General features: G+C 37.4%; 2 protein-coding genes across 3 annotated transcripts in view; one reads left to right on the top strand and one right to left on the bottom strand.

The window, feature by feature from the left end:
* col4a2 (collagen, type IV, alpha 2) overlaps positions 1–12,439 on the top strand; it is a 105,352-nt gene extending 92,913 nt beyond the window's left edge. For both annotated transcript variants that reach the window (XM_007227929.4, XM_007227928.4), the window contains 17 exons: positions 424–567; positions 696–824; positions 1,061–1,242; positions 1,547–1,610; positions 2,816–2,890; positions 3,004–3,111; positions 3,208–3,315; positions 4,239–4,310; positions 4,639–4,764; positions 5,000–5,116; positions 5,630–5,791; positions 5,885–5,983; positions 6,104–6,250; positions 6,344–6,460; positions 7,462–7,653; positions 8,145–8,431; positions 9,124–12,439. In XM_007227929.4, the coding sequence (XP_007227991.3) occupies positions 424–567; positions 696–824; positions 1,061–1,242; positions 1,547–1,610; positions 2,816–2,890; positions 3,004–3,111; positions 3,208–3,315; positions 4,239–4,310; positions 4,639–4,764; positions 5,000–5,116; positions 5,630–5,791; positions 5,885–5,983; positions 6,104–6,250; positions 6,344–6,460; positions 7,462–7,653; positions 8,145–8,431; positions 9,124–9,378 (2,384 nt within the window). In that variant the 3' untranslated portion in view covers positions 9,379–12,439. The remainder of the gene's footprint in view (positions 1–423; positions 568–695; positions 825–1,060; positions 1,243–1,546; positions 1,611–2,815; positions 2,891–3,003; positions 3,112–3,207; positions 3,316–4,238; positions 4,311–4,638; positions 4,765–4,999; positions 5,117–5,629; positions 5,792–5,884; positions 5,984–6,103; positions 6,251–6,343; positions 6,461–7,461; positions 7,654–8,144; positions 8,432–9,123) is intronic.
* On the bottom strand, positions 11,880–22,135 carry rab20 (RAB20, member RAS oncogene family). Its single transcript, XM_007227930.4, has 2 exons — positions 21,277–22,135; positions 11,880–17,075 (listed from the first exon to the last, which is right to left on the bottom strand). The coding sequence occupies exons 1-2, from the start codon at positions 21,464–21,466 to the stop codon at positions 16,507–16,509; spliced, it is 759 nt and encodes a 252-aa protein (XP_007227992.3). The 5' UTR covers positions 21,467–22,135; the 3' UTR covers positions 11,880–16,506.
* Positions 22,136–23,086: the final 951 nt, after the last annotated feature.

Below are 23,086 nucleotides of genomic sequence, written 5' to 3'. Positions count from 1 at the left end.
TTGAATTTTGATTGTTTCTTTTATTACGTTTAAATATAAAAATAGCCAATCAACAAACATACAGTCAGAAAAAAACAAAGGCTTGTAACTTTCTCTAAAATCATGTTTCACTATTAATGCATGAATAGTAGTAAATTGTAGCATGTAAAAGCAAATTTAGGCAGAAACAAATCTAATCCGAGGCTGGAAACAGAAGTAAATCATAAAAGCAGTGATGTTATTTGTTACTATATATTTCTGTTGTTTTTCTGATTGTCTTGTTATCTTGTGATTTGAAATTATTTAATTACTTTTATTACATTTATGTTGTTACTTTTGTCTTGTTTTTTTTAATTTTTTATCTTAAGCACTTTGAGCTCATACATGTAAAAAATCTTTCATGTATTTTTATTAATATATATTTATTAATTACATTTTTTCAAGGTGTCAGAGGCTCTCAAGGCATGACGGGCTTTCAAGGAATGCCTGGAAATCTAGGTCCAGAGGGATTCAGTGGAGAAAAGGGGGAGATAGGCTTTTCAGGGGTCAGAGGAGAGAAAGGAATAAAAGGACGTCAAGGAGAAAAAGGTTAAAACATATTAAGAGTTTGCTTTTATACTGTTTGTTACATGCAAACAAAAAATGCTTTATTTGTCAAGTTAAACAAATATAATATAATATTATTTATTAATCCAAATGATTTTCTCTTTCTCCAGGTGACTCAGGGCTTATTGGTCCTCCAGGTGAACCACCGGTCATAAAAATGGATCATATGAAAAAGACCATGAAGGGTATAAAAGGTGATCATGGAAAACCAGGAGATCCAGGTTTCACTGGGCCCCGGGGTGAGTGTCCTTTACTGTGTGTTACTGACACATCTCTGCAATAGAAGACATAGGGACCGTTTCCTAGACAGGGATTAAGTCTACATTTCAATTTACAAACAAAAAAAGCTAACTTTATGTTCCACATGTGTGTTTTATGATCAGCAGAAACTGCAATACCTGAAGACAGTGATAAAATAATAATACTAATTCTGTTAGAATTAATAAACATATTGTTTCTCTTTTCTGGTCTCCAGGTACTAAAGGTTATCCAGGGGTTCCAGGACAAGAGGGGCACCATGGTCTCCCAGGAGAACCCAGCACTGAAAAGGGGTTGGAAGGATCAGCTGGAGCTGAGGGATTACCCGGGCAAAAGGGAATGCCTGGAGCTACAGGGTCCCAAGGAATACCTGGCTTTCCTGGAATGGATGGACCAAGGGTAAGCCCAGCATTTTCTGCCTAAAACTTCACGCCCACAAATCTGTTATTAACTAAAACTGTTATTCCTACTTGGAATATATATTTGTCTACCCCTGATGAGTCAGAAGTGAAAACGTTATAAAAATTCCAGATTTACATAAATCAAAAAAAAAAAACATTTGGTCACTGGATCAGTGCTGAAATGGCCCTAAAATAACCCTGCTCCATCACAAGTCCAGTACTAAGAAATTCTCTTCTCAGTGTATATTTACATGTATTAATTTATTGTCAACTTCTATTTCTTTGCTTTTTTTATAATACAGGGAGAGAAAGGTTCACCTGGTGCCTACGGACCATCAGGAGGCTTTGGAAGCAAGGGGGTCAAAGGTAATGTTGAAATATAAAAGGCATCATTTTTTGTTTAGGCTTCCTTTAAGCTCCAGTTTAGGGGGAAGTTGTTCACTTGGTCATGATCATGTGCTTCATGACAGATATAAACAAAAACATCAAAGGGTTATGAAATATACTTTGTTAGCCAACAGTGAGCAGCAATATATTTCTCTTTTTTTGAATCTTTTTTTAAGCACTGTTTATTTATTATGCTGTTATTATTTTCTGTATTGAAGCAGGGTCTGCATTTGTGTACTAGTTAGATACTTTTTTTAACTTGCCGGTTAGCTTGCAGGTTTGTTTAAGTAGCTACCTGTTCTGATCCAGTTTAAACACTGTTAATCACAAACATGGAAGACCATCTTGGACGGACACCTGCTTTTAGACGAAACCACCAGGCGAAACCATTGACCCTTCAGATATAGGACATTTTAGATCAACTTCAGACATCTCTTGTTGAATAAGACCCAAGAGAAATTAGATATCATCCAATTTAACAATCATCTAAAACAAATAAATATTTATGCTTTATTACGTTGGCTTGGAAAAGAATTACTATTCTTCATAATTTGCATTTTCTTATTCTCACCACAAAATTTCAAACGTTTCTCGTCCCACAGCTTTAAGGGTAAATGATGAAAATTTGCAGCAATCCCTGGAATATGTTTGGAACTGCCTAGCAACACATTATCAACCATCACACTTAAAATCACCTTAACAACCACTTTAGATATGATAGTAACTGCCTGGAACACCTTAGAAACCACTTGGAACACCTTAGCCACCCCCTGTAATACCTTAGCGACTACCTATCAATACCTTAGCAATGACCACAGATAGGATAGCAACCATTTAGCAACAGCTTAGTGAAACCTAAGCAAGCACCTGAAATGCTGTAGCAACAGCTGCTTAAAAACACCTTAACAGCCACTTGGTAAACCATAGCAGCAGCATAGCATCCACTTAGCTTATCAACTTCCTGGGATTCCATAGCAACTGCCAACCAACACATTAGCAACCACTGTAAATGTTCCTTCTTCGTTATTAGCACACTTTTCCAAGCCAGCTTAAAGTTTGTCCACAAACCTTCCATTTCTAGATGTTTTCTTATTTTTAACCCCATTTCCAAACTGATAATGTACAGCTTGTGTTTACAACTAGCTTACTAAAGTAACTAGCTAACTGAAACTGGTTTGCCACAGGTGACAAGGGTGATGTCATAGATCTTCCTGGACCCACAGGACCAAGAGGAGAGTCTGGGGATTCTGGACCTTCAGGTAAGGCTAACAGCTCTAGCTGTAAGCTGACCAAGATCATCCATAATGTTGAATGTGAATTAACTATAATAACTAATAAATTAATTCACTATTATTTCCTTGGCCTTGAACAGGCCATAAAGGTTTCACAGGTGAGCCTGGAGATAGAGGAGGTTCTGGTTTTGATGGCATCGAAGGAATGAAGGGGTATCCAGGTGATCCTGGACAACAAGGACTGCCAGGTAAGAGAATGCACTTTAGATAAGTCTGAAACACTAAATGAAGAAAACAGTTGAATATCGAGAGCTCATCTTGATCCCTTTCCATTCTTTCGGCAGGTGGTGAAGGACTGCAGGGTTTCCCAGGAAACCAGGGTACTAAGGGGTGGGCAGGAACTCCTGGTACACCTGGGACCCCTGGTAGACCAGGGCACACTGGACAAAGAGGTATGTCTATGCTAATGCTAGCACAATAATCATTCTTTCATTATTATATTCCACATTTGTAATGGCTCACCCAGAGAGGGAATTGAACCCAGGTCTTATTGGTCACAATTCCAGCTTTTTTTCATTCCGGCTTCTCATTAAAACCCCTATCCAGATAAATCTCTCCATCCAGACAAGCAGCTCTCCAGCCCAGAAGGTTGATGAACAAACTTGCGGAACAGTAGATCTCAAAGCAAGATGAAAGGAGAAAAAATAAACACACAGCCCAAGTGGGTTTGAAAACGGGTGCAAAAATGAAAACGGGCAGAACATGAAAACGGGTGGAAAATGAAAATGGGTGGAAAACGAAAACAGGCGGAAAACGAAAACGGGTGGGAAACGAAAACGGGTGGGAAATAAAAACGGATGCAAAACAAAAACGGGTGGAAAAACAAAAACGGGTGGTAAACAAAAACGGGTGTAAAGCGAAAACGGGTGGAAACAGAGATCACGCAAAGTGTCCGTACTCGGGCACTGGGTAGTTAGGAAGGGGGGGAAGTGCACAATAGGACCCTGTGGTTTGGCCTAAGCTTTTGTCCTTAATAGCTTTATTTTTTCTCCTTACATTTTTTTACTTTTACTTTTATACCTTAAGTAGTTTGAAACCAGTTATTTTACACTTTTTATACTAAAAGAGTAAAAAGCTTGAGTTGATTCTTCAACTTCTACAGAAGTATTTTAAACCCTAGAATCTATATTTCTACCTACAGAGTAATGAATGAAGATGCTTGTAATTCTAGCCAGCTGCACTGCACATGATAGGATAACTGTACATAATAAATGTAGCAGTTTTTTTAGCACTTAAACAGTTATTAATGATTAATCTAATGATGATATTAATGATTTAATCATGAATAATAAATGTATTGTGTTCCTCTTCTCAGGTTTCCCTGGGCTGAAAGGTATTTTTGGGTTGGATGGACTCAAAGGTCAAAAAGGTCTTAAAGGCCTTCCAGGTAATCCTCCATAACATTCAGTCTTTTAGAAAATAACCTTTAGAGAAGGGTAAAGAGGTAAAGAAAGAAGAAAGTAAAATAAAACAAGCATACATATCTTTATCTACACTCAGCAGCAAGTAGGAGAAAGGCAAGAGAGAAGAAGAGGAATGGCAGGGGGGACAAACAAGACTACAGTTAGCATAGCAATACTCCTAACCCTAGTACAGGTTTTGAGATGGCACTTACACTAGTGGATTTACATACATGATTTGTGACATTCCTTTATATAAAAAAATATATTTCAAACTTTTATTCTTAAACTTTGTTTTTTAACTGCTCCTCATAGGCCCTGATGTCTGGGGGACACCAGGTGATCCTGGAGTGAAGGGAGGAAAAGGAGAGATAGGAGTTCCTAGCACAGAGGTTGGTGTTCTGGGGTCTGACGGCCTTAAGGGTTCCACAGGTGATGCAGGTAGGTTTTCAATACCATGATGGCTGGTGTATCAAAATATGTTTTTCTGAGGGTAGATCTGCATCTGCTTTTGTGAAAATTAAGTGACATTTTTTATAAAAATATTAGAATTTTGGTTTGTCAACTCATTAAATTATAACTTTTGTATTTTGCAATGGTGAAAATAACGTATATGTTTTTCAACTCTTAGATTTTTACTATTAGAGAGTGATGTTGTGTATTCTCATTTCCACAGGTGATCAGGGCAGCCCAGGTCAGCCAGGTGTTCCGGGTCCTCCAGGGGCACATGGAATTCCAGGCAGGCAGGGTTTCTCAGGGGATCCAGGACCACGTGGCCAGAAGGGTCTAACAGGTAAAATGAGAAATGGCTGAAATAACAAAACAGATGCATAGCTTTTAGAACTCAAATAATGCAAAGAAAACAAGCTCATGTTCATAAAGTTCAGAAATCAATATTTGGTGGAATAACTCTGGATTTTAATCACAGTTTTCATCATGCATCTTGGCATCATGTTCTCCTCCACCAGTCTTACACACTGCTTTTGGATAACTTTATGCCACTTTTGGTGCAAAAATCCAAGCAGTTCAACCAAGCAGTTTGATGGCTTGCGATCATCCGTCTTCCTCTTAATTATATTCTAGAGGTTTTCAATTTGACAAAATCAAAGAAAATCATCATTTTTAAGTGGTCTCTAATTTTTTTCCAGAGCTGTTTATCTCAGTGCTAATGATGTAAAAAACAATGTGTTGGGTGAAATATTATAGTAACACATTGTAGAGACCTGAGTAGAAGGATATCATCAGTTTCTGATGTTTTATTCATTTATTTATTTATTTGTTTGTTTGTTTGTTTTTTCATCTTCAGGGTTTCCTGGACCCACTGGTCTACCAGGTTTTCCATCTCCATTTGGCTCTAAAGGAGAACAAGGTGTACACGGGGAAACAGGGTTCACTGGACCTAAAGGGTTCCCGGGGGACATAGGAGAGAAAGGCCTGCCAGGACAGCCTGGAATTTCAGGAAGGAAAGGTATGGAAATTAAAGAAAAACTGAAAAAAAAAATGAACTTGTTGCATTTGAGAAAGTAAAGCTAATTTATTTTACAATAAACTTGATCTGCAGGTTCAAAGGGAGATCAAGGAATGATGGGATTACCTGGAAAACCTGGATTCCAGGGTGATAGAGGACCCACTGGTCCAAAAGGAGACAGTGGACCACCAGGTAATGAGCTGTATTGGTTGTTTCTTCCTTTTGTTGATTTTTTTTTCATTGATAACCTTAAACCACTAAGGGTTTCGATAGGATGAATTGACTTTATCGTTCATGTCTTACTTCCTTCAGGTTTGCCCGGTGCCCCTGGTGCTCAGGGAAAGCTACCAGTTCCTGTGAAGGTGCCAGGCGAGAGAGGGCTGCCTGGTCCGTATGGTATCCGTGGACCAGAAGGAGTTAGAGGAGAGTCAGGACCAATTGGACCTCCTGGAAATCAAGGTAAAACCAAAAAATGACGACTACCAAATCAGCTTACAGAATTACAGTTTACATTTTTGGTCAGTTTAATAACAAGGAGATGTTTTATCCTAGGGTTCTTGGGGCCAGAGGGGCAGAAGGGGATGCCAGGGTTGCCTGGAATACCAGGAAATCCAGGCTTTCGTGGAGATGTAGGAACTGTGGGACACCCAGGTCTCCTAGGCCTAGAAGGTGAGTGTATGGATTGTGTTTTATTGATTGTGAGAGGATTAAAATTACAGCACTCTCTCTTTTGCCAGTGGATCGAGGATTTGAGATGGCAGGTCACCAGGATATTCTTGTACAATTAAGAACAGCTAAGCTTAATGAGTCAAATGCTTTCCTGCTTGGGCTGGACAATCATATGATATCAGATTTTTATATTTCAATATTGCTCAGACCCCACCTGAGGCCTACATGCCGGTTGTTCTGTGTTTTTAACGTTTAGACATGATACATATCAAATCAAACTGCAGAAATGACCCTTTATACCCAGTACAGTACTTTTGATCTGCCATTAGCTACAGTGGTGTGTATACTGTTTGTAAACCCTTTATAAATTTCTATATTTCTGCATAGAAAGTAGATCAATTAGATGAAGAGAACCCAACACTATTATACTTGCTTGTTTTTTTATTGAAGAAAATTCTCTCAATTTTTCATATTTGTAAGAAGCAAACGTGTGTGAACCTCTAGGATTAGCAGTGAGTTTGAATGTGAAATTAGAGTCAGGTGTTTTCAATCAATGGGATTAAAATCAAGTGTGAGTGGGCAGAACCTATTTTATTTAAAGGACTGGGATCTAGCAAAATCTGCTCTTTATAACACATGTTTGTGGAAGTGTATCAGGGCATGAACAAAGAAGATTGCAGAGGACCTCAGAAAAATAGTTGTTGAGGCTCATCCTCTGTCTAAATCCTGATTCTGATATTCTCATAGGATAAAATACTGTGTTAACCAGAAATAATAATCAGTCAAACAACTTACCATAATACTAACTTACAGACTGCACAAGAGCTAGGAAACTCAGAAGAGTGAAGAACAATCGGTAAAATATATCAAGACATGTATATGTGTGGATTAAGTATGGTAGTTACATGTGTTCCTGTGCAATGGCTTGTGGTAGGTGCTACTTGGAAGTTATAGTTTCTTCATTGGTGGGACACTGTAACTAATAATTTGTGTTTTTCCAGGGCCCGCCGGACGTCCTGGTACTTCGGGCCGTCCTGGTATGCCAGGGCGGAGTGTCAGCGTCGGGTACCTGCTGGTGAAGCACAGTCAGTCTGATCAGACTCCCATGTGCCCTGTGGGAATGTCCAAGCTGTGGGACGGCTACAGCCTGCTGTACTTTGAAGGACAAGAGAAGGCTCATAATCAGGACCTGGGTGAGTAAAGTAAAGAACGGTAAAGTAGTGAAGCTTTAGCAAAATAGAGTGCAGAGTGGTCCAGCAGTCTAAAGTCCTGCCACTATGATCAGGATATTTCTGGTTCGAATCCCAGTCATGCTGCTTGCCATCAGCTGTCAAAGCCCTAAGAGCAAGAGCACAATTGCTCTTGCTCTTTCCCCTCATCACTCCTAGGGTGATGTCGATCAGCACAAGGCTGCGTCTGTGAGCTGATGTATCAGAACCGAGTCGCTGCGCTTTCTTCCGAGCGCGCTGTGATACTACTCTGCAGTGCTGCATCAGCAGTAGTTCAAAAAGAAGTGGTGGATGACTTCACATGTGTCGGATAAGGCATGTGCTAGTCTTCACCCTTTTTGTTTTGTGGAGAAAAATGGGAGAAAATTAGAAATAAAATAAAATGAACAAATAATAATCACTGCAATCAATCACTGCTAAATAAAATTTGTGATGTCATTCGTTATGTTAACCAGGTCTGGCAGGCTCCTGTCTCCCTCGTTTCAACACCATGCCGTTCCTGTACTGTAATCCCGGGGATTTATGCTACTACGCCAGCCGAAACGACAAATCCTATTGGCTCTCCACGACTGCCCCCATTCCTATGATGCCTGTGGAGGAGGAAGAAATCAAACCGTATATCAGCCGCTGTTCAGTGTGTGAAGCTCCATCCGTGGCCATAGCTGTGCACAGTCAGGACATCACTATTCCACAGTGTCCCCTCGGCTGGAGAAGCCTGTGGATCGGCTACTCTTTCCTTATGGTGAGTTTTTATCTAATTACAATTTATTGTACAATATATGGATATAATATTAATAATATTTTTTTGACCTAAGTATGGGCCTGTCATGATAATTATGTTACCAATTTATTGTATAGTATATGGATATGATCTTAATAATTTTCATTAACCTCAATATAGGTCTGTCATTTTCCATCTACCAAATTTAGTACATAGTACTAGAGCTCGGCAATATGACGATATTTAATTGTATTGTGATAAATTCAGATTTATTAAATAAATATTGTTATTAAAAAAAAAATTATTATGGAGATACACAGTTTTCTTGATTGTTGGGCATATTGTGGATATATGTGCTTAAAAAATTAATAATTGATCAAATGAATTATTTATTATGAAGAATGTAATCAGTCTTGTTTATTTGGATAACGTCCAGTATGTTTTGAATAAATCACTTTGAATAAATAATTATGGAACATTATTTAGTATTTGCAGGAATCTGATGCTACTGTATGATGTATTTTGTATACATTCCAAAAAATAAACACACAATTTATGTAGTGTATAGATAAAATGTAAAATATTGTGATATAAATATTTTTATCATATCACCCACCACTACATAGTTATACTGTATATTAATGAATGAATATTAACAATGTAAATACAACACACTGAACTTTGTCTACACTGACATTGTCTCTCGTTCTCAGCACACGGCGGCTGGAGATGAGGGAGGTGGTCAGTCTCTGGTGTCTCCTGGCTCGTGTCTGGAGGACTTCCGCACCACACCCTTCATCGAGTGTAACGGGGCCAAGGGTACCTGTCACTACTTCGCTAACAAGAACAGCTTCTGGCTGACGTCCATCAACCAGCCCTTCCAGACTACTCCTGAGTCAGAAACTCTAAAAGCTGGGCAGCTTCTCTCGCGCATCAGCCGCTGCCAAGTGTGCATGAAGAACCTGTGAGGACTGCTTGAAACCCATGAACTTTGAGATGGTGAGGGCGTGGCCAATGAGACAGTGTTAGGTTGCAGATCAGGAAACAAAATTGAAGCTCTATGACACAAAAATACACACACACACACAGACACATATATATATAGTGCTTTTCCACCAACGTGGAACAGGCACCCTTCTGGTTCGCAAACCTTATTTTGAACCGTTTGCGACATTTCCACTAACAAAAGTAGGTTCCAGAACCAGGATTTTTTTTCTGAAGAATACTAGGTTCTTCAGTGCAAACCATGTTCTGTGCAATGGCCTCTGTTGATGAGTATGATGTGACATTTTGATGGCTTCACTAAAACTGGTGGAAACACTGGCTGGTTCGCTGAAAAGCACCATGGTTCTTATAAGCCCGAACAGAAATGGTTCAAGAACCTGAGCTCTTTTGGTGGAAAAGCGCTAGCAAAGATATGATCATGGTAGGATGATACAATCAATCACAGATGTTCAAAGCAAGACAATCAGGGTTGTTTTTTAACTTGAAATTATGAAGACTTTGGTTTTTGGTAACTTCACCAAATCAGCAATTCAAAGAAAAAATACAGCATATATTCCCTCAAGGTCTTAGCAATGCCCTCCTCGCCACTATGTGCCTTATGGACTGAAGATATGGAAACGTGTTGAGCGTAGAGTCACAGAATCGTCAGCAAAAACATGGATATCATTTTTGCTTCTGTCTCTTTACTTATGTTACATTTGAAATGGTGCTTTTTCTTCCTAACTTATTACCTCACATATTGATATTGAATTGATATTACAAGAACATACAGCAGAACCAAAGATGCCCGTGTTGATGCACTGCTTCCCCTCCCTTATGTAACTATGTGTGACTTTGTGTGCTGCTTCCACACAAAGCAAAACAGAAAGTGTTGGGTTGTCTCGTATTGTATGATTGAGACTAGGGCTGCACAATATTTCATTTCAGCATTCAGTCATTGCAATATGTGCATGGGTGCAAATTCAATTAAAAATTGTCACTGTTGTTATTACTATTATTACTGTCATTAAATAGCTGCCAGAAGAGTCAGCTTATTATTTATATTATTATTACATATTTTAAATCATTAATTTCTGGAGATATTTGGTAAAAACTCCTTTTTAATGTTTTTTTATAATGCATTACACAAAAAAAAAAACTGAATATTGCAATACTATTTTTCTTTTATCCCAAAAATGAATTGTGCAGCCCTAATTCACACAATATTCACATCGCAGGGTGTGCAGTGCACATTAATGTATAGCAAATAAATCATACCTTTTTATGCTACAATTTATTGACGTGAATTAAACATTCGGTACCACTTTGAAATAAGGTTCCTTTATAAGGGGTTTATAAATAGTTTATAAAGGAGTTTATTAATGGATATTAATTAGGTTATGAACCATTAATAAGCAGTTACAACACATAAATAGAAAGGGTAACAGTGGCCTGTCGTGTACCAAATAGTGATTCCACATTTGTTTATACTGGTAAACCTCAAATTGTACTAGATGCGTATCTTACTTTGTCTTTTCCATCAGTTATCATGAACATTTCTGAAAATAACTTTATTCATTTAGCTATAATAACATATTAAATGACTAAACTGACTTTCTATATTGTTAGATATATTAGAAATGTTATTTTTACTGTTGTTCTTTCTATTTATGTGCTTATTAATGTTTTTAAAGTATTTTAATTTTACTTAATTTATAACCATTACTTAACTATTTCATAAACTATTAATAAAGGAGCCTTATATAAAGTGGTATCAACAATTCCTACAGTTTTCATAACATATCTGCCAGAGCCAGGTTATTATTATTTTAATATCATGACAGATGATGGATCATTAATTTCAGGAGATATTTGATAAAAACTCCTTTTTAATGTTTTTTTTTACTCTGCATTATATTAAAATATTATATTGACTATATTTTCCAATATTGTGCAGCCCTAATTCATATGCAATATTCACATGCTTAACTGCACTGCCTAGAACAACTACAATAATCAATAACCATCATCCACTAGTTAAAGAATTTTGTATAGCTTTTTTGATTAGCTTAACATTTTAAACATGCGGACACATACAGCATGTAGCCTGTCTCTCCAAACTCTAACTAACTCTGTTCTTCAACTGTACATTATGTCTGTTTGTTTTTTTTACACAGAAGCAGAAGCAGCGTACTGAATTACCTGCACTTAAAATGCATCATGTTGCTCCACCTTTCATGTTATGCTTCCTCATATGTTGCATTATGCGGAGCATTATGTATTTATATACATATATACTGTACAGATGCAAGCAACTTGGTCACAGTCTCACATATTCATATACAGACCACACACACACATACACACACACACACACCAGCTGAAGGTTTAAAAAGTAAAAAAAATGGTATCTGAGAGAAGACTTTTACAAAGCTTTGTTTTAGAGTTTTGTCCTACTAAACACACTATAGGTCACAGTCTCATTTGTTTGTGTATTTGTATATGTCTAAATTACACAGATTGCACTGATTTTCAGTTCTGAGCTTAACAAAACTCTTACAGACAGAACGTGTGCACGCCTGTATTTTAAGCACACGGTCGCTGTCCAAAGGTTTGAGTAGATTTCTGATTCCATAACCAAAGGCGTTCACCACTGGCTGGCTTTCTACAGGTGTGTTGGCAAACTGCAGCCTTTAAATAATGATTAACAGACCAAAATAAACAGCAGGGTTGACCGCACTGTACTTTGCTCAGCTGTGCTAACCACGTGCCTTTGTAAATGTTTTATGTGCCTATTTTATTTTATATACCCATGAAAAAAAACATACAAAAATGAAGTTTAAACACAGAACTGTTACAATGAAATTGATATAAAATTTATTTGCCATGTATACCAGTGTATACCAGTCACTGCTCCATTACCCAGTTCCTTTTTTTTAAATAATGTAATTATGTGGAAAATAATTTTTGAACCGTGTTCTGAATGATTGTGAATGATTTGTTAGCATAATGGAGTAACAGCCAAATAAATGCTTCTGTTTGGTATTTTTTTGTTGTTTGTTATGTGTCATTCATTTGCTTATTTGTAGAAATGCAGATTGATTTCAATCATAAAAAGTATCTGTAGATATTCACCTTTTTAGATGTATTCAAATTCATACATTACCAGTCAATTTTTTTGGACACACCTTTAATTATATCATTATTTTAAAAAGTTCTGTATGGTAGATTAATACTAAAGTCATTCAAACTATGAAGAAAAAAAATGGAATTATTTAATAAATAAATAAGTGTTTTGTATTTTAGATTTTTCTAAGCAGCACCTCTTGCTTAGATGATAACTTTGAACATCTGTACATTTTCTCAGTCAGCTTTATGACTTTAAGGCTTTTTGTTCCTTCATAGTCTGGATCACTTTAGTATTTATTCACAATATAGAAAAAATTAAAAACATTTGAGGATGAGAACGTGCATCCAAACTTTTGACTGGTACTGTATTTTCAATACCAAGTAAAAACCAATTTTTTAAGTTTTTGACTTCAACATTACATTAAATTGTGTCAAAATATCATTATGAATTGACCAATAGAAATGCTTCAAAATGACATAATAAATATAAACCAACATTTGATTTCACAACTGTTTTATGTGGAAGGAATTCTTTAAACAATTGTTAAGACAAAGATGCAGCAAACACCATGATCATATCATTTTAAAATCCTTATCTCTTTACATATTAGCAAAAATAATGATGCAAGAATGGAGGTATTAGTATGACAAGATTTTGACTCATTAACACATTTGGTATTTTAAGTAAAAAAAAATACATAAAGGAATTGTCTGTATGCCAACAAACTTGCAGTATTAACTTTAAAAAGACCACCGTTTACATTCCTATAAAAAAAAACTGCAGTTAAAAGGCTAATCTGGTGTGATTCTTGTGGTGATTCCTGAAATACTGCTTCTCCTACTTCATTTTACATCCCAAAATACTCTAATCTTGAACCTGAGTTTGTCTTACTTTCACCTTTTAAAACAGTGCAGTGCACAATAGTAGTGCAATAATAGTAGTCATTAAAAAAATGTATATACTGTATTTACAACACAATAGTCCCTCATTCTCGGTTCAATTTGATACCTTGGCAAGAGTAACACAGTACTCCACAAAGTCCAAACAACATTCCACAGCTTTCTTGTATTTGGCAGTAATATTAATTCAGTAGGAAGCCCTTTCTCAATCCCTGGAACCCAACGTTTACACCTGGTCACTCAATGTGAATAATATCTCTTTTGTTCTGATAAGATTTGAACCACATGTATTTACACTTGGTACACTTAGTCAAATGTGTCTCCGGTTAATTAAACCCTGTTAAAATTTACTTTGTTGTTTATCTTTTATCATTAGGGTCAATTTGACCCCTGCAATTTTAACCGCCGTAAAATTATTATATAATAATTAAAATTCTAACTGATGTATGCTATATTTTTTGTTGACCATTTTAAAAAGCCTCAGAAAATTCTGTATCTGATGGGCCTGGATCATTTTGATGACATTAGCAGCACTAAATCAATTCTGTTGTTCAAGTAGGGAGGCAATAATAACTTTTGATGTTTGAAAGGTAGTTGGTCACACCTTTTCCTTTTTATGTCCTGCTTTTCTGTATTTTTTTCTCTTTTTATTTTCTTACCGTGTGCTCTTTAGCACATGACTCTGTTTTGTTTCTGTTTGTGTCTTGTCTCTGCCCTAGCCTCACCCAGTCATTAGTGTTTTTTTTTATCTGTCACGTTTGCTACCCCGCCCACTCGTTTCCTTCCCCATGTGTTCCCAGTCTTTCAGTTTGTATTTATATCCCATGTGTTCCTTTATTCGGCCCTGTCGTGTTTGAGACACAGTCCCACCGTAGTTTTGTCTACAAAATTTCTGGTTTGTTATCTTTGGATTGCTTGTTTAATTAGACCTCTAGTTAGTCTTTTGTTTCTTTTATAGTGTTTGTTTTACTGTATTAGTGTTTGTCCATTTTTGTAATGGCAACTTAAACTGACTTGTTTGCTAGTGGTTGTGAGAAAAAAGGAGGGTCAACAGTAGGCAGCTCATTCTCATCAGAGGAGGATTGATTCTCCATAATCAGGATCCTCCTTAACATCACCATTTGTGTCTCAGACACATCCATCTTTATATGCAACCATCATGGTAAAATAGAGGTGACACCATCTTATTTATAGAAAAAAACATTCCTTAGATGTTATTTTTAGATGAGAGAGAGAGCGGAAAGAGAGAGACACAGTGAGAACATCTAGAGAACTGGTGAACTTAGAATCTGCTGTGGAAACCTTTTATATGTTTTCAAAATTACTATCCCCCCCCACATCCCTTGTGTGTACCATCAGTAATAATTATGATTATATTTTAGGACTCTAAAGCTTTTAAAGATTATAAAAATGCATGCCACAACGACCTTTAAATCATCCAAAACAAGTGTGTGTAAAATGCTGATATTTTTATATTTTATGTTTGATACAGCAAAAACACCATTAAAACTGGTCATTAATTAATTAAATATGAAGTAAAAAATATATTCTTACAATCATTTATTTAAATATGTTAGAAAGTGAATGGGGTCAAACTGAGCTGTGATGAAGATGGCAGCTGCCTCAAAATCCACAATGGGTGCGTCCCAACTGCATATACTGTAAATCACTAACACTAACTAGTGTTTAAATAGGAAGTAGGCAGTATAGATAAAAGTGTTAAAGGTGAGCACTCTGTACTCAGAAATAGTTAGTTTTTGACCATTTTACCATAGTGGAATGCAAAAGAGAAAGAACAGAACTGTTTGCATCAGGAACGCCTGTTAGATTAGTAAAATGTTGAGTAAACATGCAGAAGTGCAGAACTATCAGCAGCTGGAGAACTTGCAGTGATGCATGTTGTAGTGCTGTAGTCAAAACCACTAGAGTCGAGCTCGAGTTAACTAAAAAGAGCCCATGGTGACATTGATGTGCGTCACAAACACTGTGTAAAATTCCTTTTAGAACATAATTTTAACTCATGAAGCTCCCAAATTACACTATTAATACTGAACATACTTAGAGAATCACTACAAGACTACAAGTGTGTGAGTGTGTGTTCATTTACCTGACCTTAATAATATAGAAACTAGGAGTGCTTTAGGGTTTGTGCATGTACCAATTCTCTTAATTAATCATGGGTGTGTTTTAGGCATAATGTGAAATAAACAAATAAGCGTGTGACTCACCATTCCCTTTAAGAGTTTTGTGTTGCTATTTTATCTGCGCAGCGATTCTGCACTTCTCAGCACAGGAAACTGACCTGCTTGTGCCCACTGAAGTAAAGGTGCACCAGCAGCTCATTTACGGGAACAGCAATGTTATTTTATTTAGTATTCAGATTATTTTTCATATACGTTCATGTATGTGTGTGACGAGCAGTATTTGCTAAACCTGCGTAGCCAAGATAGCAATAAGCGTCTGAGGGTTGACTGTAGTCAGGGTTCCAATCAGTCAGTGGTGCACCTGTGTTTTCTGTTACCAAGATAGCAATACACCAGAAATTTACCTGAACACACCTCAGTTCTAGACCAATACACCCATCAGTGTAGATATATTCAGCACTGTTTCTATTTAACAGCGCCCGCTGAACTGAAGGTGAACCAGCAGCTCATTTACGGGAACAGCAATGTTATTTTATTTTGTATTCAGTTTACTGTTGATGTAAATGTTGGGTTTGCGCACTTCAACATGTTCATGTATGTGTGTAACGAGCAGTATATGCTAAACCTAAGTAGCCAAGATAGCTATAAGCGTCTGAGGGTTGACTGTAGTCAGGGTTCAAATCAGTCAGTGGTGCACCTGTGTTTTTCGTCGCTAAGATAGCAACACACCAGAAATATACCTGAACACACCTCAGTTCTAGACCTATACACCCATCAGCGTAGATATATTCACAAGCACTGTTGCTATTTAATCGACGCAGAATGAAGGAGTGAACATTTACTGTTGGCGGGGTGCAAGATATCAATGAGCCCATTATCCTGATACTAATTCTAGACACAGAAAGTGACCAGGTATAAACAGGGTCTTTAACATTCCTTCTAGCTACAACAGCCAGCTTTACTCTTCTTGTCTGTCCTGGAAATTTCCAGGTCCACAGTGGAGTTCTCACCGTCACTTTTCTTTTTCAGTATGGAGGGCAGCACCATGTCAAACACTGTCTCAAACAACCCATCCACATTGTACCCTGTTTTAGCACTGGTCTCAAAGCACGTTCTGTCAGCAGGCAGACAGGCGTTCTCTTCCAGGCCTTTGTAGCGTAGAACACGTCCATACAGAGCCATGGCGTCCTCCCTGTTCACCTGTCTGTGTAGCAGCAGAGGGGAGGCAGGAGGAGGCAGGCATGTAGGTGAAGCTTCAGGCTCAGATTCAGTCCCTGGTTCAGCCCCTGGTTCAGACTGTGCTTCAGGAACATGAGCTTGCGGGTCAGTCAGGTCGGCTTTGTTGCCTACTATGACGAAGATGCAGTCAGCGTTGGCAGTGTCGGTTAGGGAAAGGAAGCGGTTCTCCAGCTCCACGTAGCTTTGCCAGTTGGTGACGTCATAGATGAGCATGATTGCAGCAGCTCCGCGACAGTACATAGAGCCGAGCCCATGGAACTGCTCCCGACCTGCGCAGTAAAAAGAGGTAGACAATTACTGTCTGTAATGTAGAATAGCAATGCTGAGGTAAATTTATGATGCAAATAGCACAGCAGGGGTATTGCTAAAATGTAACTAGAATAACACAGCTGAGGTAAATACATTATTAGAATAGCACTACTAAGGTGTATTTGAGTACATTCATGATAAGAATGGCACCAATGAGTTAACATAAATTGTGTTCATGATTAGTGTAGCACATGATTACAAATGCAATTGAAATAAAACATTGTGCTTTGTTGGTGTGTCTGCTGGAATAATAAGAATGGTCGATAGATTTACTTTAGTTTTGTAATTTTTTTTTGTAGCTTTTTGTGTGAAAAGTAAGACAAAAGTACATTTAAGCTATTTAATTTATTTAGTGTAAAGAAGATTTGGTATCAGGCTTTCGGAAAACTGTTTTTATTTTGTTCCCTTTTGGCTTTAGGCATGTTTTTTTTTTTTTTTTTTTTTAATTACTTAGTACCAACAGACTAGTTGCTAAATTTAGACCTAATTAGAAATATATTAGCCTCACATCTCCACTACAAAATTAATGACAGCAAATTGGTGATCTTTGTGATCAGCTGTATTTGGGTTCAGAGGAAAACTGTAAAAACTAGATTTGTTTAAATGAATCATTCCACTCAGATGAGATACAAAGGCAGGTTGAAATTAAAGTTTCGAGACTGTGAGAAATCAAACAGAAGGACCAGCTGTTGCAGAAATATGCAGCAGTCCTCAGCCCTCAAGTCTCACTACAATAGCTCCCAGTGTGTTTGAGGATATGAGAGTGAGCTTTGTTCCTCATTCAGCAAATATGTATTGAATGTATTATTACTGACTGTATTATTACTGACGTTTCTTGAATAAAACTGAGCTCAGATAGTTTCCTTCTCGTTGTGTATATTTATAAAGCCATTAGAATGAATGAATCTCTATATGTAGTAGATGAGATCATATTTGATGCTCTCTGTCAGTAGGGTCAGTGGTGACTAAAAACCACTAAAAAAAGAAATAAGCACAGTAGATACTAGATAAGTAAATATGGATCACTGTGCTGACTGCTGAGAGGCTTCAGAGATAATCTGGTCATTATTATACAGTAAATGTATTCTGCAAAACATTTGAGATTTCAATACTAGGCCTGAGTATCAAAATGTGATACCAAAAAGGCACCGACAGAAATGTCTCAATACAGAGTACCAAAAAGTAAAACAATTGTGTTTATTTTCAGTGCTTTGCATGAATTGTACACAAATGTGCCAAATACCAAGAGCATGCACAGCGAGCTAAAAACAACCAAGACGGAGCACAAAAACGCTGAGAGTGCGCACCACATACATTTCAAAATGCTCTAAAGTCTGGGTCTACTTCCAAACATTCGTCCACACATCATTTTCCTCCAACTTGTCGACACACCATCACTGTGCTGAAGTCTCTTACGTGCTCTCCCTCTCTCTCTCTTGCTCTCTCTCGCTCTGGAGCAGTTTTTTCCACAGCAGGTGATCCCTTCAGTCAGGAAAAAGTGAGCATTTTTATTTTCTTATTTACTAAAATAACTCTTAAAAACTAAACTGCATTCAGCAGTATGCTTATGATAAAAGATTTATAGTTTAAAAACAGTTAAAGCAACACTGCTGCTTTAGCTCTTAATAAAGAGCCACAAACAAATGTTCATTGTTTGTATTCTTTCCAACAAGATCCAAAAAGATGGGGTGACAGTATGAGAATGAGATTACTTAGATTGCCTGTGAGAGTAATTATCGCTTTTTTTGTTTGTTAAAATAAAGAAAAAGGTATTTAAAAAAGCATAGTTTAGGTATCGATATCAAATTCAAAAAAGTATACAATACCCAATATCCCTAATCAAAACCTCCCACATCTACTGACATTGACCCCACTTAACCTTTACAGTGAAGCCTCACAATAAACAGGATGAGAGGATATGGTGAGTAACTGACACAGTATCTATGCAAAGTCATCCACTTGTTAGCTCCCTCACAAGCACATGACTTTTAGCCCTCTAGAAAAAAACAAAGGCTATGTGCTTTCATCAGCAAAGAACCAAACTACGTGATCCAGCAGAATGAGGTCAGTTCAGAAAGTGGAGAAAAGGTCATCTCCAATCAAAACCTACGAAAGATCTGGCCCTAATGCGAAAAACACATAACAGAAAATACAACACTTATAACAAGCTTAAGAGTGTGTGTGAGAGAGAGAGAGAGAGAGAGGGAAAGAGAGAGAGCGAGAGAATGAAAAATGTCTCATGACAAATATTTCACCTCTCGGCTGCTGTGTGGACTTTACAAACGGGAACTAAAATACTCCGTGATTTCTTACTTGATGCATCCTAAAGAGAACACATGTTGACTCAGACTCTTTTGCTCAGCTATGGACAGTGTTGAGTTGCTTCACTGCACAGTCTGGACTCCTAATTATATTTTGTAGCCTGGGTCATATGACTTTGTGAACTCAGGCTTATCTGTTGCATTACAGCAATGCAAGTCTGTTCAATGATTGCCAAAACAGAGCACACAAGGCTGATTAAAGTTTTCAGTGTAGAACTCACGCAGGAGCCGACAGCAAAGATCAGTACACAGTCTACTGAGATGACTGAGATGTTTCAATAGGATAAAGACGTGATCTAAAGTAAAATCATGTGCTTTCACGAACACAAAACGGTTCGAAAGTATTTTCATTCTATCTACTCACTCTATCTTCTCTTTTTTCTATTACTCATTTACCACGCCTAGACTTTCTATGGACATTTTAACATAAGGAATTGTTCACGTTACTGTTTAGGAGCTGCTCATATTAGGCCATTCAAAACACTAGTGTGAAGTTATGCTGTTTGGCTGGTTTCAAATAATTAAAAATACTGTCTTGTTACTTAATAATGAAAATTATTTTACAGTGACAAGTGCTTGATTGGTATAAAAAATTACACTTGCTGTACTATTTATTAGTCAGTAATGGCATGTAGCGCCTTTTTGCCTTTTCCAGACACCCAAAGACGCTAACAATTACATTCTGCACACAATTGTTTACACTCAGCACTCAAACAACCAACACACAGCAGTGAAATGTGGCAGCCAATCACGCACAGCGTACTCTCAACCGGATACTAACGTCCACCTGAAGGACTCCATTGGGCACTTAAGAGTTGCTATTCCATATCTGGGCATATCATCATACACAAACATTCACACACATACATATTTACACCACCAGGGAAATTTTGCGTGTCCAATTCACCTGATCTTCATGTTTTTAGGCTGTGTGAGAAAACCCTGGAGAAGTCCCTGGAGGAAACCAATGCAAACACAAAGGTCATAGAAACTCCACCCAGATAGGGACTTGAACCAAAGACACCTGTGCTGGGAGGCGATAGATAGCTGTAATATAGTCTTTAATATTAATAACTTACAATGTAACAAATCATAAAAAGAAAGAAAAACGCACTGAATGAGACGAGTATGTATTGTGTCTTTTTCTGTGACCTGATGCAACGCAATTTCTACTAACTACTTACTACTTAAAAAAAAACTAGTGCAGATGTGCAGTATTAAAACTGGCAGGTCTTATAGGCCAAAACCAATAAGAACACATTTGAAAGTTACTTTTAAAAAAAGGAAAATATGATGTGGTTTGTCGATAAATAGCAGTGTGTTGCTCCTTTAAATAAACAGCAACTTGAAAAACTGGTTCAGATTAGACAAGCTGGTTACACAACATAAGGTAAATCAATTTCAAATAATTTTATTGACAAACATGGTGAAAAATTGTCCCTGACCTATGGCTTTCTACAATGTTTTTGGAGGATGATAGTTTGGAGAGCCATGTCATCTGCTGGTGTTGGTCCACTGTGTTATATCAAGTCCAAAATCAGTACAGTGCAATGTTTTCCTGGAAAATCTTACAGCACTTCATGCTACCCTTTGCTGACAACTTTTATGGTAAAGAGGATTTCATTTTCCAGCAGCACTTGGCACACTGCCAAAAGTACCAGTTGGTCTTTTCTATAATATTAAAAATTTCTGAGACATTGATTTTTGGGTTTTCATTGGCTGTAAGCCATAATCATCAACAATAAAAGAAAAAATGCTTAAAATAGATTACTCTGTAATTGTAGCTACCTCTATTGAATAGATGGAGATGTGTGGATGTGAAGATGTTTGGTGGTCCTACCTGCAGTGTCCCATATGGAGATATTGTAAGGTCCCCACTGTTTCAGGTAGAACGCGCCTCCGACCGTGCTGATAGTGTCCTTGAACTTCCTCTCGGTGTACCTGTGAAGCAGAGATGTTTTACCGACGTTCATGTCGCCCAGAATGGCCACTTTCACGTCTGGTTTCTTCATCTTGGTAGCTGCAGGCATAGTTTCAGCTATGCGCTCTGTGCGCGCGCCGGGTAGGAGGAACTAACCCTTAACTAACTATAAACTCCAGCCCTGATTACCTCTCATCTCCACACCCTGAACCTAACACAGACCCACACACACACTTTACACAGCCTCTCTACACGCTGTGGGCTTTAATCCTGTGATCATAACGCGCTCTGTTCCCCATAAAACTTCCCAGCAGTCCAGTGTTGTTGTTCTTCTCTGTGAAGTTCAACTCCAAACGCTGACGACGCAGGAAATCCTCAGCAGGAGGCGGAGCTGCGCCCCTTAACTGTGTAAATAAACTGTTTAAACTGTGCTGAACTATTCGTCTTATCTCAACACTGTGTTGAGACCATTAAACCATTTAACCATTAACTCGCCTAATTCATAAGTTACAGAAGAAGTTGTAATCATGTTCTCCACACACTACCTCTCCTCGCTACAGAAGCAGAAGTGCAGGGGGCGGAGTCAAACCACCGCTAACTCCGCCCTCCTCGCATTTCCATTGGTGGGAAAATCGTCGTGTTTAATCCTTTACTATGTGCTAAATCTAATCCTGTACTATTAAATAATAATTACAATACATTAGATTATGTATCAAATTATAAATAGTTACAATAACCTGTAACTAAATTTCAATCTCTCTCTCTCTCTCTCTCTCTCTCTCTCTCTCTCTCTCTCTCTCTCCTATATATAGGCTGTTAAAGATCATCTAGTCTTGGTTCGTAGCTGAAATGAGTTTTATTTCAACAAGCTGCTTAACATATTCTAGTTTGTATTTCTCTATATATTCTATCGATATAACACACACATTGATACGTAGGGATATGTATATATCCAGTAGTCCAGGGGTGGAGTCTAACCACAGCTAACTCCTCCCTCTTTATGTTTCCATTGGTGGAAAATCGTCGTATTTCTAATAAATCTAAAACTATTAATTACATTAATCCAGTACACGATAAATCAAGTGATACAATATAAAAAATATATTTATTTATTACATATTAATAAAAATCTAACTTATATGTAGCATGTTGACAACTGAATCTACTCAATTTAAACAATCTAAAAATCTCTATACAAATGACCTAACTAATACAAATCAGTTTACACAATCTTTATTAAACTAAGTTGACCATTAATCGCATTTCATTTTTTTACACTTAAATGTTTAATAAAGGATATTATAAAACAAAAGAATCAACCACATGGGATTATATACATATTTCAGTGTTTGTTTACCCGATTTTTGTTTTTACTTTTAACACACAGAGAAAGAGAATCAATGAGTTTTAATTTATATTTAAGCATAAATAAAAAGTAATCTACCTTCTAAACTCATGTTTACAATGCTAAAAAGAAATGATAACTGGACTACACCGCCTACTTTATCACCTTCTCTCGTAAAGGTATTTATAACTCTATATCAGAGAAAATATGTTAACTGTTAGCTTTGATAAGTCTCTGCAGTAGTTTTGAGTAGTAACGATATCTGCTGTTAAATCACGTTATCTCTCTGTGTGACATGTGCCCATGCGTGACCAATCAGGATCGGCCGTAGAGCTTCAACTCGCCATTTGATTGGCTGCGTGCTGTGGTCCAAACACATGGGTC

Source organism: Astyanax mexicanus, chromosome 11, assembly GCF_023375975.1.
Source record: "Astyanax mexicanus isolate ESR-SI-001 chromosome 11, AstMex3_surface, whole genome shotgun sequence".
Lineage (NCBI taxonomy): Eukaryota > Metazoa > Chordata > Actinopteri > Characiformes > Acestrorhamphidae > Astyanax > Astyanax mexicanus.
Note: the sequence above shows the minus strand (reverse complement) of the source record. Positions and strands in the feature narration are given on the sequence as shown.

Coding starts and splice junctions, on each gene's coding strand:
- rab20 (XM_007227930.4), bottom strand. CDS start 21,466: ATGCCTGCAGCTACCAAGATGAAGAAACCAGACGTGAAAGTGGCCATT. Junction 17,076..21,276: donor CTCCATATGGGACACTGCAG/GTAGGACCACCA, acceptor TTTACTGCGCAG/GTCGGGAGCAGTTCCATGGG.